At 32.5% G+C, this 15,697-nt stretch overlaps 1 protein-coding gene and 1 long non-coding RNA gene across 5 annotated transcripts in view; one reads left to right on the forward strand and one right to left on the reverse strand.

The window, feature by feature from the left end:
* Positions 1–494: 494 nt before the first annotated feature.
* Positions 495–15,697, forward strand: part of LOC124955834 — a 28,341-nt gene continuing 13,138 nt past the window's right edge. The window contains exons 1-4 of one of the 4 annotated variants that reach the window (XR_007102996.1): positions 495–905; positions 1,461–1,574; positions 2,744–2,920; positions 4,739–4,908. This is a non-coding gene — a long non-coding RNA (uncharacterized LOC124955834). The remainder of the gene's footprint in view (positions 906–1,460; positions 1,575–2,743; positions 2,921–4,738; positions 4,909–15,697) is intronic. The other 3 variants (XR_007102993.1, XR_007102995.1, XR_007102994.1) reach the window with 3 other exon arrangements.
* LOC124955831 (vesicular acetylcholine transporter) lies at positions 6,411–14,061 on the reverse strand. Its single transcript, XM_047510849.1, has 2 exons — positions 13,924–14,061; positions 6,411–12,914 (listed from the first exon to the last, which is right to left on the reverse strand). The coding sequence occupies exon 2, from the start codon at positions 12,736–12,738 to the stop codon at positions 10,915–10,917; it is 1,824 nt and encodes a 607-aa protein (XP_047366805.1). The 5' UTR covers positions 12,739–12,914; positions 13,924–14,061; the 3' UTR covers positions 6,411–10,914.

A 15,697-nucleotide genomic window follows, 5' to 3' on the forward strand; every position in this document is an offset into this window, starting at 1 on the left:
CTATCTTTTTTTCACAAATCTAGATTAAAATTAAAAGCCTATATTCTCCCATAATTAATGCATGTATGTATATTTAAGAAAATTATGGCTGAGAAAATAAATAAATACTAATATATGTATATGTATGTATATATATATATATACATATACATAAAATTTTCATGAGAATATATTGTAGTAAAGAAATTAAACAGATATGTCAATGTTTAGAATTTATTTAGGTTAGTAAGTTTCACACATATCTTTTTCATCATCATTCTTTTTTTTTTCACGATTATATATATTCAAATTTATTACTTTTGCCGCGCATTTGTAATTAAAGCATTTTCTATAAATCCATTGAACAATTCAAATTATTCTCGATCATTATCGAATCGTAATAATTTATTTCAATTATAAATCATAAATAATCAAACTTTTTATATATAAATAAAAAGTATAAAGAACTTCATTTATTACGTAATATTTTTTTACGAGAGACATTGTATGAATTAAAAACGAATTCTTTTATTATTCGAATTATTAATTATATATCATTTGACACACATTGTAAAAAACATTTGGAAGGTCTACGTATATGTGTATATGTGTGTGTATATGCATGTAATAAGAAGCTGTGTGTATATGTGACTAATAATTATTTTAGTTAATTATTTAATTAAAACAAAAGTTATTAACTTTTATGGCCCCAATTAATAAAGTTTATCATAACTAACATATTGTCAGATTTGATATTATATTTTATCGTGATAATAATAATAGGAAAATATTAATTTATTTCTTTGATATGATTGGTGGTAGTGGAGACGGGGTCCACATACCTTCCGTGCTATTGGTGGAAATGCCATTTTGAGTGGGCTCCTTCTAACTGGTAACACGGTGTATCGTCGTTCTCATAATTTCAGGTAATTAGAATATTTTTTTCTAACGTACATCCTTCTTCTATGTATCAATAGATTCCTTTAAATGAATTTTCTAACATCGATTGTTAACAAGTCGAAATATCGTCTCGTTTAAAAGATATTCGCGAAAATAAAAACTGAGATTATGACGTATCTTCGATCGTTTATTACGCAATATCTTTTTTAAAAGTTTTTCCTTATTATTTCTATGATTTCAATACTTTTCTTTGTTTCTAATGATGCTGTAATTAATGATCTTTCATTAATTAATAGTCATCGATCGAATTTTATATTTTTTTTTCGATTTTCAGATATGCACCTATACATATGGTATATATATGCATATATTCCTATAGGCACAGATATATATATATCTATCTATAGACGTATATACATATTATATATCCATCTTATAGCATTACTTGTATCATATGTCCGTATTTTTATATATAGGTTCACTTTACATTCATACATATATATATATATATATGTGTGTGTGTAAATACACACATATACATTAATTTTATACTTTGCTAATAAAGACATTGTATTTTTCAGCTTTTAAGAATTCTACGTATCCAGATAAAGTCTAACACACGTACACAAATACACACGCAGAGGATACGATAACTTTTTCTACCTATAGCTGTCCCCTCCTGTGTTTACATACAAGTAAGTCTATCCTCTTTTAAGTCTATCTTCTTTTAAAGCAATACGTAATGGAGTGTGAGAGAGAGAGAGAGAGAGAGAGAGAGAGAGAGAGAGAGAGAGAGAGAGAGAGAGAGAGAGAGAGAGAGAGACAGAGAAACTGTATTCAAAATAAATAAACGGCTAATAATTTCCAAGAATTTTCGGATATCTCTCCGGTCGAAAACAAAAACAATTTAACATTTGCCTTCCTTCTAGGTCACAGAGAATCGTCGTCTTTTAGTCTTATAGAATATTTCGTCGTGTATACATCTAGAAAATCGTCAGATAATTTCATTTGAGATAAATACATTTGTCGTTCAACATTTTAATTTATAAACTTTTTAAAACTATTTCGCTTATGTATTCGTTTAATATTCTATTGTAAATTTATTGTCACGTAAAAAAAAAAAAAAAAAAAGTATAAAAATTGTTTAGATTATCGTTGGTGATCTACAAGTGCAATTATTAATTTATTTTAAATACTTATAATATTTTCATTAGCAGTAGGATCTCCTGTTGATGAGATCTGTTGTTAATCAGTATTGCTTGAGATGTAATTTAAAATACATAACAAGCATTATTAAGAAGTAATTACTGCATGCTTTAGTATATCTCAAAGTTTAATTACCTTTTAATTATTATATAGGCAGTTAAATTTTACATATTAATTATCATTAATAGCATAGATTAATATACTTTTCAATGTGTTCAATGTCTTCCATGACAATGAAATGATTTATAGGAATGTAATTTAATTTATAAATGTTGTATTTCTTGTTGTAGTAATTTTTTATATGTTTCAATTTTTCAATTTTTATTATTCAATTATATTCAATTTTTATTATTTTTGACTGCGTCCAAAGCAGTCATAGAATCATTGTTCATTAATAATGTTTTTATTAATTTATTTTTTATACTTAAATGAATTAATTAAATTAAATTAGAGTTAATTGAAGTTTGAGAATTAGAGTCATATTTGTGTTAGTGGATCATTTTTCATAATCCTGAGGCAGGATGTTCATCGGGCAAGAATCAAGAAAGACATTAAATAAGTAAATTATTTAATTAAATGTTTTCTCAATAATTTTCACGATTCTTTTTGTTAACAATGATATTAAGATTTTGTTTTTCTTTTCTCTTTTTTTTTTCAGACTATCATTGCAATTGTCCTTGAAGCAATGAATTAATGGAATATTATCACGTTAAAATATAAACAATAAAATCAGTGAATTAGAAACAGTGTTTGTTGTAATTTAAATTAATTTGCGTTTCACGATTAAAAATAATTTTTAAGAATATGCGTATTCAAGTTGACTGTATGCAAAACAGTAAGTTATAGAGTTAGTGTTTGTTCGTACAAAGTTTTCTTTTTTTTTATTGACATAATCGCGTAGAAAGACTTTACTTATATTTGAAGAATAAAGATTCGCGAATTAAATTCAGTATATGTCTTATAATTAATATTATTATTAATATAATTAGAAAATATTATTAGAATCAATACATCGCTGAAGATGTGGTCTCGATTTACAATTTCAATCTACATCTATGTCAGTCTATATCATTTTCAAATTATTATGAATCAATCTTCGTCAATTTCACTATTACTACTACCAATAGGAATCAAACATTCTCAATATTTATAGTAATAACTAATAATATTTGTACTAATATACATATCCAAATATATTTGTACTAATATACATATCCAATTATAATTATTATTAATATTAGTTTTGCATAATAGAGTTTATAACATTTTTATGAAAATTTTGAAAAATTGATATATTACTAATATGTATATATACTAATATGTATTAGTATTTTTTACATTTAGTTATTTACTTAATAATCATTAGCCTTGACAGTCGATTATAGCAATTAGTACGTAACCCTAATTAGTTAAATAAGCATTAGATAAGAAGCGTTGTCGAGGATGCCTCAGGGCATACTTTCTAGTGTAAGCTTTTTGCATTCTTTTGATATGTGAGAGAATTGTGGAGAGTATGTGTTGGAACTAATGTTTTTTTGATGTTTTTTAAATATAGAAAATTAGATAGACAGATAGTATATTTTTCAATGTAAATGGATATTTAATTTTAAGTAGATAAACCCGGATAAGAAGTAGAGTGTAATTTCCACTTAGGAGTGGGAAATTTCGTTTCCAGACATTATGCAAAGTTTCAACAAATTTTAGAATTATTAAGGATCTTTAGTTTTTTTTTTTCTTTTTTTTTTTTTCTCTTTTTTTTTTCAATCATATTTTGCTGATACCTATGAAGGCAAAAATATACATTTGATTATTATGATTTTACATAAATTACATAGTTTTCATTTATAGCTGAAAAAAAAAAAAAAAAAAAAAAAAAAACTTCTTTTCTCATATATTCTTAATTTTTTTTTTTTCCTTTTATTTTTTCTTTTTTCTTCTTCTTCTTTATTTATGGCAAATATCTAGACAGATCGGTTTCGATGTATCTTCTTTCTTTTTCTCGTTCCACCCTCTCACACTTTCACTATCATCATACGATCCCTTATTTCCTTCTCACCCTTACGCAAGCAGTATGGACAGAGCGGTCTTTCTTTCCCCCCTATCTCTAGGCCATAAGAGTTATACAAGGTATTAACGCGAAAACAGATGTAGGCGTGGAGAGGAACGCGTTTCTAGGCCTTGCTCACCCTTCTTGTGTACCGCGACAATTTGTCACGCCAAACCGAGCCACCGTTTCGAGAGACATACATACATATATATATACACATATACATCGATAACCTCGTGTTTGATAAATCATGCGATAGACGGACGAACATTATCGATGTTATATGTACGTATAGTATGTTCAGAGAATAAAACGTATCTTACATTTATACCTTTCAACATTTCTGATCCATTTTTTTTTTTTTGCGATAAATCGATGTATCCTAAAGGACATGCATGGAGTAGTTGTACCTTTCTTAGGATTGTCAACTGTAATAGGTGGAAAAAATTTATGCGTAGGGTCCAAAATATTTTTCATATTTAATATAGAAATTTATCATGGGAAAAATATTCTATGTTAACGATTAGAACAAATTGATTAATTTTATTTTCTTCTTTGTATTAATTCGTTCGTCTCTCTTCGGATGAATTACTTTTTTTTTTTCAGGATTTGAAGATAAGAATTTTATCGGGGAAAAAAAAAAAAAAAAAAAAAAAAAAGAAAAGAAGAAAGGAAAAAAGAAAAAGTAGAAACTGGTCTAAAGAGGAAACGAGCCGACAAATCGGATTCACGAGATGCCGGACATTGCAACGATACGACGCCGGAGGTGGTCCAAGGTACAGAACTCGATTAGATCCTAATGTCTGCTCTTTCTTCCTCTCCCTTTTCGTATTCCTTATCAGCCAGTTGGATTTTCGACCCCTTCGAGATTGGCCAGGCACGATTAATTGACAACATTCCCATTTTCCCAAGACTCCTCTTTCCTTAGTGCGTGATTCGAAGTGACAGTTTATATGACAAGTTTTCCACCAAAGGTACGAAACTAATTCATAAGAATTAGGTTCACATTTTCAAGAGTTCAGGGGACTTTAAAAGTCGAATGGAATTCGACATAGGGAAAAAGAGGTAGGGATGGTTAAGAATTGTGAAAAAGACGAGTAAGACGAGGGGATATACTCGATAGCAAAAGAAACATATTGATTGAACACTATATGGGGTTGGAGGGAGGGATGGGGGGTGTGTAGATTCCTCACTCTGTTGTTGAAGATCGATGAGCCGTATAATCGGATTTTAGGATTAACGCCTCTTTTAGCGTCAAGATAACAGGTATTCTCATTTCTCTGATTGATTTTAAATATCATTGATCATACCAACTAAATAAAATTTGTTAGTTGCTCGATCATTTATTAGATCTATCGAAGAAAAGTTGTGTCTAATTTTTATAAAATTAATGATTTCATTGATATTAAAAGCTTCTCTTTCATTATTTATTAGAATTCATTTCTGATGAAAACTTTTGATAATTTTAATATGTCGATTAAAAAATCGATAATTTTTTTTGTTTGTTTTTTTTTTTTTCTTTTTTCTTTTCTTTTTTTTTCCCTTCTAATGTCAAATACTATAATGATAATGTCAAGAGTGTCCTCGAGAGCGTTGTTAATCATCTAACGTTACGAATTACGTTAGCCTATCGACACTTTCGATCTGATTGTGAGATCGATATCGTAATGTGAAGGAAAGAAAAAGAGGGAGAAAGAGAGAGAGAGAGAGTCGTTTTATCGTGTATTGTGTACTAGGGAGTTTCCAGGACACCCGGTCGAAGGGACACCCCTGAAGCGTTCGTTCCCCCTGTACAAACGTCCCTACCCTCTTAGCCGCGCCCTAATATAAATATTATTACATTTTGATGGGTTTAGGTTGACACTGGGCCCCGCGGATAGTTCATTCTTTATCCATCTTTTCTCTCTCTCTCTCTCTCTTTTTCTTTCTCTTTCTATCCTTCTCTCCTTCCATCTCATTTCTATCTTCTTTTTCATTAGACCCGAATTCCTAACGACGCGTGCCACCACGACAAAATTTCATGGATTTAAACCCCTTCTAAACCTTCTTATTCATTCACCATTTTTTGTCATTAGAAATCCATATCTCTACGAGTTCTTTGAATTATTATTAAAAATGAACACGTATTATTGAGATTAGCCTCGTTTTATCCTTTGATTAAGTCCTTGAAATATTTTTCTTTATTATTATTATTATTATTATTATTATTATTATTATTAAAAAAAATAATTATAGGAATTTAAAAAGGGATGATAATTATTATCAAGACGTAATATTCTTCGGTAACAATGACATCTTTAATAACCAATTCAACAACATTACAGTGTCATAAGTTTCAATTACATACGCAATTCGATATTTGGTTTGTTCTTAAATATACATACATACATGTCCTCTGTAATATGTATTTGTGTGTGAATGTGTGTATGCATACATCTTGTGTATTTGTTTTTACGTCTTTCTCATTGTTATATGTATACGTGTTAAGTATTCGATGTGTTTGTTTGTTGTGTTTATTATATGGGCACGTGTCTTTCGAATGTAACATTATAAGGGAGAGTGAATACGAACGTCTTCTTTCCTTTTTCTTCTTCTTCCTTCTTCTTCTTCTTCTTCTTCTTTTTTCTTTTTTTTTTTTTTTTTATTTTTTTATTATTTTTTCTGCAATCACTACGTCTACGATAATCTTGGAATGATCGTTCGATTTTCTTTATTAACGTATGTACGTATACTTGCTTCTTTTATACGGATTATATAGTTACGCGTTTGTCCGATTGAACTCCTGCGCATTTTTCTTATTTTTCTTTTTCTTTTCTTTTTTCTCTCTTTTTTTTTTTTTTTTTTTTTTTTCTTTCTTTCTTTTTTTTTTCCTTTTTTTTCTTGTTTTTTTTTTTCCTTTTTTTTTTTTTTTTTGAACAAAAGTTTAAAATGTCGAATGATATCATTCGTTAGATCGTCATGATCTAATCACGAATTAATAAAACGATTTATCGATAAACTCGAAAGCAAAAAAAAAAAAAAAAAAAATGAGAAAACAAAAATCTCGAAATAATTCAACAAGCATATATTTTTTTAACGGGATTTAAACATCGATAGAGTTTAAAAATTAACAAGCTGTTAAAAAGAAGAAGAAGAAAAAAAAAAAAGAACCGTGCATATTCGAATTTTTTCATGAATACCCATGAAAATGTTATATGCTTGAACTATATTTATACAAGTAGGCAAAGTATGTAGTACGCGAGATCCTTTTTATTTATATTTATTTATTTATTTATTTATTTATTTCTCTTTCATCTCATTATTTCTTCTTCTCGTGTCCTTTTTTTCGTATATCTCAACTACACGCGCATTTACGATATAACGTGTCTCGATATTATAGTGTATATATATATATATATATGTATATGTATATGTATATGTATATGTATATGTATATGTATATGTATATGTATATTATATTTACAAGAGATAAAAGAGAAGCTACGGATAACTTCATAATAATATACGATATGCATCGATTGTTCGATCCCGAACAATTGTCATATTTATTTATTTATTTATTTATTTATTTTTTTTTGTTTCTTTGTTTGTTTCTTTATTTGTTATCATTAACGACGAAACGAAAACGTATGCTTTCGGCTTATGATTACCAGATAGACGGCCAAGATAGGCATTCTCTCATCTAATTGAAAGTAGATTTTTTTAAATGAGTAAAAATAAGAGAGAAAATAAAAAACGATTTTTTTAGCTAACGTTGATGATCATCGTGATCGTACGTCACATCGAAAGCGCGTTAGTACATGATATAATATGTGTATATATGTATATATATATATATATATGTATATATATATATATATATATAAATTTATTACAAATTGTTTGTGACTCTAGCAGAAGTAGAATCTTTCTTTCATAATATTTTCTCGGCTTCTTTTCGTATATTTTTATTTTATTTTCATTTTTTATTATTTTTTTTTTTTTTTTATTATTATTAGTTTTGTTTTATTCGTTTTTTTATTTCGTTTTTTGTTGTTTTTTGTTGCTTTTTTTTTTTTTTTTTAAGTACTTAGAGAAAACGCGAAGTCAACGGCCCTATTTCTAAACAAGTAATCCATTTATCTTGTTATTATTTTCTCTCAGATATGTCATAGTGATCGTAGGATGATTCGTCTGATCTCATTGCAATAAGTAATTAATTAATTCATCGATCATATTAATGACGTTAACTATCGGCTATTCCAAAGATTATTTTATTTTGTTATTTTTTTATTTTTCTTTTTTTTTTTTTCCTTTTTTGTCTTGCTTTTGTTTTGTTCATTTTATTATTAGAGGCCAGCTCGTAAAAATGATACGATGCGATTATCCAAACGACCATAACGAGTAGAATATCTTCGTGGATGTACTCACGTTACATGTATATAATATGTATGCTGTATTATTTATAATATATATATATATATATATATATATATATATATATATATATATTATTTAGGGTTGTATCTACGTACTTTTTCGTTTTTTATATCTTTCTTGTTTGTTTGTTAATTAAATTTAAATACACAATTTTTTGAATTTGGAGGTATACATACGTTATAAGTTTCGCGTTACATGGGGATTTAAAAATTGTTAAGTTCAGGCACTGTAAACTCAAAGCACTCATGACGATTATCAAGGCCGTGACGAGTAAAAAGTTGTAATAATATATAATTTTCGTAATATTTATATTTAAAAAATTTTGAAATTTCGGATTAGTTATAAATCGGGCTTTATAAATAAATATTTTGGGATTTAATTAATTGAGATAATAAGGAACAACGTGATGAGAATAAGATTATTAGAAATGATAGAAGTTTGAAAATAACACGGCCTCTTTATCACGATGAATATACACCAAATTTAGTGTCTCAATCGCAATCGTGCTAATAATTGATTTAATTGTTCCTCGCGATACGCCATTGAATATTGACGAGTAGGTACGAACGTGCCTCGAACTCGTTCGTGAAACTTGAAATCAATGATCAAATTCGTATCAAATAAATAAATAAATACGATTGAGAGATATGTATGTATACGAAGTATATTGAGAAAACAAATAAATCCAGCTGGCATTTTCCTAACGCATACATTTTTTTCTAATTTTGATAATAATTGAATTTTTCATTCAAACGTTGATATAAAACGAATTAGATATTTTCAAACGTACATATATTTACTTTCTATCTTCGTTTAACGAAGATATATTTTATTACAAAGTTTCCCGCACGAGTTTATCGGCTAATATGATATATATATGTTTATATATATATATATATATATATATATATATATATATATATATAAATATTTAACATGTATATACATACATATATAGAGACGTCGTACATACGTCTAATTTTAAGTGTTACCTAAATGAATATGATTCGAATTTGGGACACTCGATATGGAAATTAAATTGATGATAATAATACAGATATGTTTTTTTCTAATATTGCACCTTCTCTTTAATGTAAAAGTAACTTAAAGGGCTTAACGTGATTACGTTAGTTAACCCTATAGGTACTTAATCACTGATGAACATTTGAATAATAGAGACATTTTTTCGAAATTGCATCTCTTTTCCTATAGAATTAAATTACCTAATATTAAAGCCTTATATATCTAGATCTCTCTTTGATGTCTTAATTAATGATATGGTATTTCGATTCAGCAATGAAAATGTTTTCAAAGAAACAATAAAAACGGAAAACTTGCCAATGGCAATCCGTGAAAGAAGGTCCTTGCTGAGTGGAAGCCTTCATACGCGGATATCTCTCCTTCTCTTTCTATTCATTCACACTTTGTAGAGGTAATTGATATCACTCTCTCTCTCTCTCTCTCTCTCTCTCTCTCTCTCTCTCTCTCTCTCTCTCTTTCGTTCATTCTCATGTATTCTTTCTCTCTACGTAATTATGCTTGTCTCGATATACTGCGATTCTTAGCACCATCTTTTCTTTAAGCGATTCTTCTATCCATAATCGTTTTGCCAATCCTTCATAACTAACAGTTCCCTGGTGGTGGTTTGATAATTAGTCAAATTACACTTACAGGAACGTTAATCTTGCCTCCTTCGTATCCTGCTAATTGTATGTTTTATAGGTGAAACTCGAAAACGTAAAATACTAGCTCCTGATACCTTTCTCTCTCTCTCTCTCTCTCTCTCTCTCTCTCTCTCTCTCTCTCTCTCTCTCTCTCTTTCTCTTTTTCTGGTATATTTTAATAGTATATCCCGTGATTAATGTTGATCCTCTTTTGGATGTATGTATTACAGGCCAACGGTATTTTTTAGCAAATAGATTTATATCGAATTCATTAGATAAGCGAATTATAGATGTAAGGTATTTGATTTCACTGGCCTGATTATAATTTTTTTTCTCTATTATGGAATTTTCAAGCAATAGATTGTTATAAAGATATTATTAGTTCGATTGTGTGATAACGTTGAGAGATTCGTTGTGTGTTATATAAATTTCTTCTTTTATCGAGGAATATATATGTATGAAGCACTGAAAGTCGAAAAAACGCGTAGGGTATACCAATGGGATTTGAATTGATTATAAAATGAATAGATAGTGTCCTATCATGCCTTACGAGACATCATTTTCTTCTTCTTTGTTCATAACTGGAAGCCTATGTCTTTCGAAGACTAGTCTCGAACACTCGATGTCGATCAGGATCATAAATTATCCCGAATGTGCTATTCTTCCTTCTTTTTTTTTTTTATCATTGATGATGTATGACTAATACAATCCTTGCCTAAAAGGATTGCTGTCACCGGCTGGTCTTTGCTGTTCGATTACATCAGGAGGAACTCTTCTGAACGGATTCACATCCATTTGCGATCCCCGTTGCTCTTGCATCTCCTGTTGTGTATAAGGTTGTTGTTGTTGTTGTTGTAGTACTGATGGTTGTTGTTGTTGCGGTTGTTGTATATATCCAACTGGTTGTGCATAATTTAAAGGTGTTTGTTGTTGGTCATACGTAGGAGCTTGTTGCTCGTAACCACTAGCTTGATTATAAGCAGGAGCTCCGATATTTTGACCGTATCCACTTTGATCATATCCTGTAGTTTGCATAGTCTGATAATTTGGATCATAATTTTGATCGACGTCCGTTTCCATTCGAGTTTGATTTAAATGATTACCAAGCTCACCGGATATCGGTCTTTGCTCTTGAAGTACATAAGTTTGATATTCTTTGTCAGGTGGATCTTGCATTAATACATTAGCTTCATCTTGGAATGGCTTGAAATCGTAAATATGTCGGAGATAATAAAGAACAGGTGCGTAAAGGAGATTTGAAAAGGCTATGCCAATATTAAGAGCCGTAAAACCGATCGCTTCAACTACACCACCGGCTATTATAGGACCAACTGCATACGCAATGCTATAGGAAATGTCTGCAATGGCATAGATACTACCGTAAACTGACACATATCTGACGTCCACGAGATATCCAAGCGTCGGTAAAAGAGCAGTGTCGATAAGAGCAATGCCAAAACAGATTCCACAAATTGGAATCATTAAGGCCTTGTACGAGGTCGAGAATGGAATGATGAAGCAACAGAGACCTTCCAGAGCAAGACCACCGGCTGCCATTAACCATGTATGTTGAGGATACTGTTTGGCCATTTTGACGGTAATTATGACGCCGAAGACATGAGGGAAGAATGCTGGTAGCCAGATCATACCCATCTTCCAATAATCGTGAGTTATATTGTGATCTTCCATCCAAAGTGAGATGGTTGGTTCCAAAAAGGCCAACGCTACGTTCGACATCATGAGAGCACCAGCACATACAGCGATATAGGGATCCATTAAAAGTCGCCAGATTGGTATCGTCGGTGTATGTTCGCGATGTCTTTCTTTCAATTGTTCCTTCATAGGTTTCATTACTAGCAGTAACATAAAACCATCGGCCAAGCTGACGAAAGCCAATATCAAGAAAGGCATCTCCTTACCAGCGAATTGATACAAAGCACCACCAAATGGCGGAGCTACCAAACAGCCAAAACTTATGAAGGCCAAAGCTATTCCAAGAGCCTTTGAACGTTCTGATTCTTCAGTGAAGCGATCGGCTATCATAGCAAGACCAGAAGTGTCCGCAAAAGCTGAACCCACTCCTTGAAGACTTCTAGCAAAGAACAATACACCATAGCTCTTGCCGCAAGCGAATACGGCCGTCGATAGGAACATGATGCACAAGCCTATCATCATTGGAATATCATAACCGATTCTATCGATTAGCGCACCCGAAAACGGATTCACCATCAGCTGTACGATCGCTTTAGACGCGAATAACACTCCCGTTGCCGAGTCTTGTCCATGATGCGATGTAGGAACGGTTTCATTGCCTTGTTCGTCTTCTTCCCCATACGTATTGACGTATTTTAAATAATGTGGTATTATCGGTACGATCACCATATACAGCATGTTGTCGAGCAGTAACGCCACCGATACGATCACCAGGACGAGCTTACGTTGCGCTTTTGGCTCTTGTAGCTTCGTCCAAACGATCTCTTTCAGCTCGCCAATCTCCATGTTGATTATCGGTAACGTCGTCATCCTGTAGCTGATTTGCCGGAACAAGCAGTATCCAGAATTCTTCGGTGGACCTTAGTGATGATAGTAGAACTAACGAGAGGAACTAATCGCGATCAGCATGTGCGACCTTGCGAGCGAGCGTGACGAGGAGATCGTCGCGATTGGGACGATGCGCATCAGGCCGGGCCGGGGGTAACCTACAACAGATCACCGAGTTGATACGATTAAATGCCGCGAAATCCTAATATTATATACTTTCGAATACATGTTGAATAGATTATTTTTCTCGTTTATTTTTCTTTTCGTCATATCATCATATTTTTATCTTTCCTTGTTGTTTCCTCGAGCTTCGTTTTGGAATAAGCTTGGATTTAGCGACACGCGATAGTTAGCAAGAAAAAAAGGGAAGCCCTGACCCGGCCTGGTCAGCGCATGAAACGATTTCTCTCTCTCTCTCTCTCTCTCTCTCTCTCTCTCTCTCTCTCTCTCTCTCTCTCTCATTCTTTCTTTTCGTCACACCCGACCCGACCTTACGCGAGATCCTCGTCATCGTTATAAGAAGACACGAAAGAACCCTCGAAGCAAAGCTTTCGGCTGATTTACGCACGCACCTCTCCAAGGGTTCATAGTAAGAGTTAACACGACACCCCGGGTGGAAGCTCCCCCTCGACATGGCGTCGCGCTGCGATCGACTCTCTCTCTCTCTCTCTCTCTCTCTCTCTCTCTCTCACTCTCTCTCTTTCTCTTTGATATCGGGTTACCGGAGATAAAAACACAGGAGTCGTGGCTGAAAACGGGGTCGACCGTGGCTTTGTTAGAAGGGTCTCTGTTAATTACTCGACCAGTCTTTCAGGGAAAATCAATTGAACAGGATGAAGATCTTCACGAAGAAATATAATACATAACTGAAGTATCACGATTGTATTATGTGTAGTAGATAAACTACGTTCTGAAACCTGAATTTATATATATATATATATATATCGATCGTGGCTGAAGATCAGCCTAAACCCCACGAATTATTGTTGGCGGATACGACCCTCGTTTATTAATTACGAAGGATAATTGTAACGAGAAAGGGGTTGCCGTTGCTCTAAACCCCCTGTGTTATGGTATAGTGAAAGGTATAAATGTAGTTTTGACGAAGGAAGGAAGGAAGGAAGGAAGGAAGGAAAGGGATGAGAAAATCAAAAGTAGTTGACTTACCAGAATTGTTAGCAAATCTCTGCCTGAGGGAATTGGCAAGTCGTTGGGGACCCGCCAAGGTCGGAAGTCCGGCGAACAAACCGCTTAGAGTCGCGGCGACGTCCGGTCGATTTTCCTCCGTCGAGTCATTCACGGAGGACTCCCTGGCTCCTCGCGTCCTCGGGCCCTCCACCTTTTCGAATCGAATCGACAACCGAGCCTGAATAAAATAATCGACATATTTTCATGAAAAATATACCTATAATAATATATCTTTAAATTTTTATACAAAAGATATATAAAATATTATATATATATATATATATCTATGTAAGAGGATGAAGAAGAAAAGTAAGAAAAAAAGAAGTAAAAAAAAAAAAATAGATAAAAAGTTAGGCATGAAATTGTACTTACTAATACCGAAGGGCTCCCGATGACAGGGGCGTCTCGGCGTGTCTCTCCGTCGGGGTGGCTTTTCAACGTCTGTCCTCGAGGTTCTCCCCGCCACCGGGAATGCGGCACCCTCTTTTCGTCTCCGTACCTAGCAGGAGCTTGAGTGGAAGAGCTTCTGCCCAAGGCGCAGTCGCCAATACTGGGATTCACGGATTGGTTGTACCATGGTCGTGTGTCAGCCCCCAAACCCTCCACCATCGACGTGAATTCTTCTCTACACTCCGCCACCGTACGTCGTACCTTGTTCGCCGATCTATCGAGGGAACCAGGGGGATGAAAAGAGAGAGAAAGAGAGAGAGACAGAGAGAGACAGAGAGAGAGAGAGAGAGAGAAAGAAAAGAGAGGGGATAGGAAGGGTGAGAGAGGTTGGCACCAGGTATGACGACGTCGGTCGATGCTGCGCGGTATTTCTAGCGGCAGGTCGATATGGGCTTCACCTGTATCACCACTAGCTCTCTCTCACTCTCTCTCTCTCTCTCTCTCTCTCTCTCTTTCCTTCTCTCTCTTCTCTAAGGGTAGATACTATATCTATCTTTCTTTCTCTCCTGGACTGTGATAAAAGGGGTTCTCCGTACGGACAGTGGCTCCCTTCGAATTTTCATTTGGTTCCTTAGCGTGATTGTTGTTCCTTTTTTTTGTTTTTCTTCTTCTTTTTCTTTTGTTCATTTTTTTTTCCTTTCCTTTTTTTTTTTTTTTGAGAGAGCATAGAGTAGCTTTTTGAATACATTGAGGAACTGTTTTCTCTCTCTCTCTCTCTCTCTTTCTCTCTCTTTTGTTCCTTGTTTTTTTTTTCTTCTTATTTTCTTTTTAAAACAAAAAAGAAAATTTAGGGAAAAGGTTGTCAAAAGAATGCACGCTTGTTTCATCATTCTTACTAATTTATTTTAAAGGAACACGATGACAAATGAAATTTATAATATAACTTGTGATAAATATATATAAGGATCGATATAATTTTTAGGATATGTTTAATCGAAGAGTAGTTGAGAATCATCGTGATCAAACTGATAGATGGTGGAGGTGAACAGTCGGGGTGATCGAGATTGCGTAACGGGCTCGCGCTACTAAACGAAATCGACAGAGTCAATCGGATAAACTAATTTGAGTCGTATCTCGAGTATTTCGAAAATCTTATTAGTTTGACAGGATCATTTCGTAGTTGGGACGTCATTTATGTTGTCTAATATATATATATATATATATATATATATATATATATATATATATGTATATATGTATGTATATATATTTTTTTCTTTTTTCTTTTTTCTCATTTTATTCGGAAAGGAAAGATTCGAAAGTAGAGAGAAATAATGAAAAATATCGTTCATTCTCTAAGCTA

The sequence above is a fragment of the Vespa velutina genome, chromosome 19 (genome assembly GCF_912470025.1).
Source record: "Vespa velutina chromosome 19, iVesVel2.1, whole genome shotgun sequence".
In the NCBI taxonomy this organism is placed as follows: domain Eukaryota; kingdom Metazoa; phylum Arthropoda; class Insecta; order Hymenoptera; family Vespidae; genus Vespa; species Vespa velutina.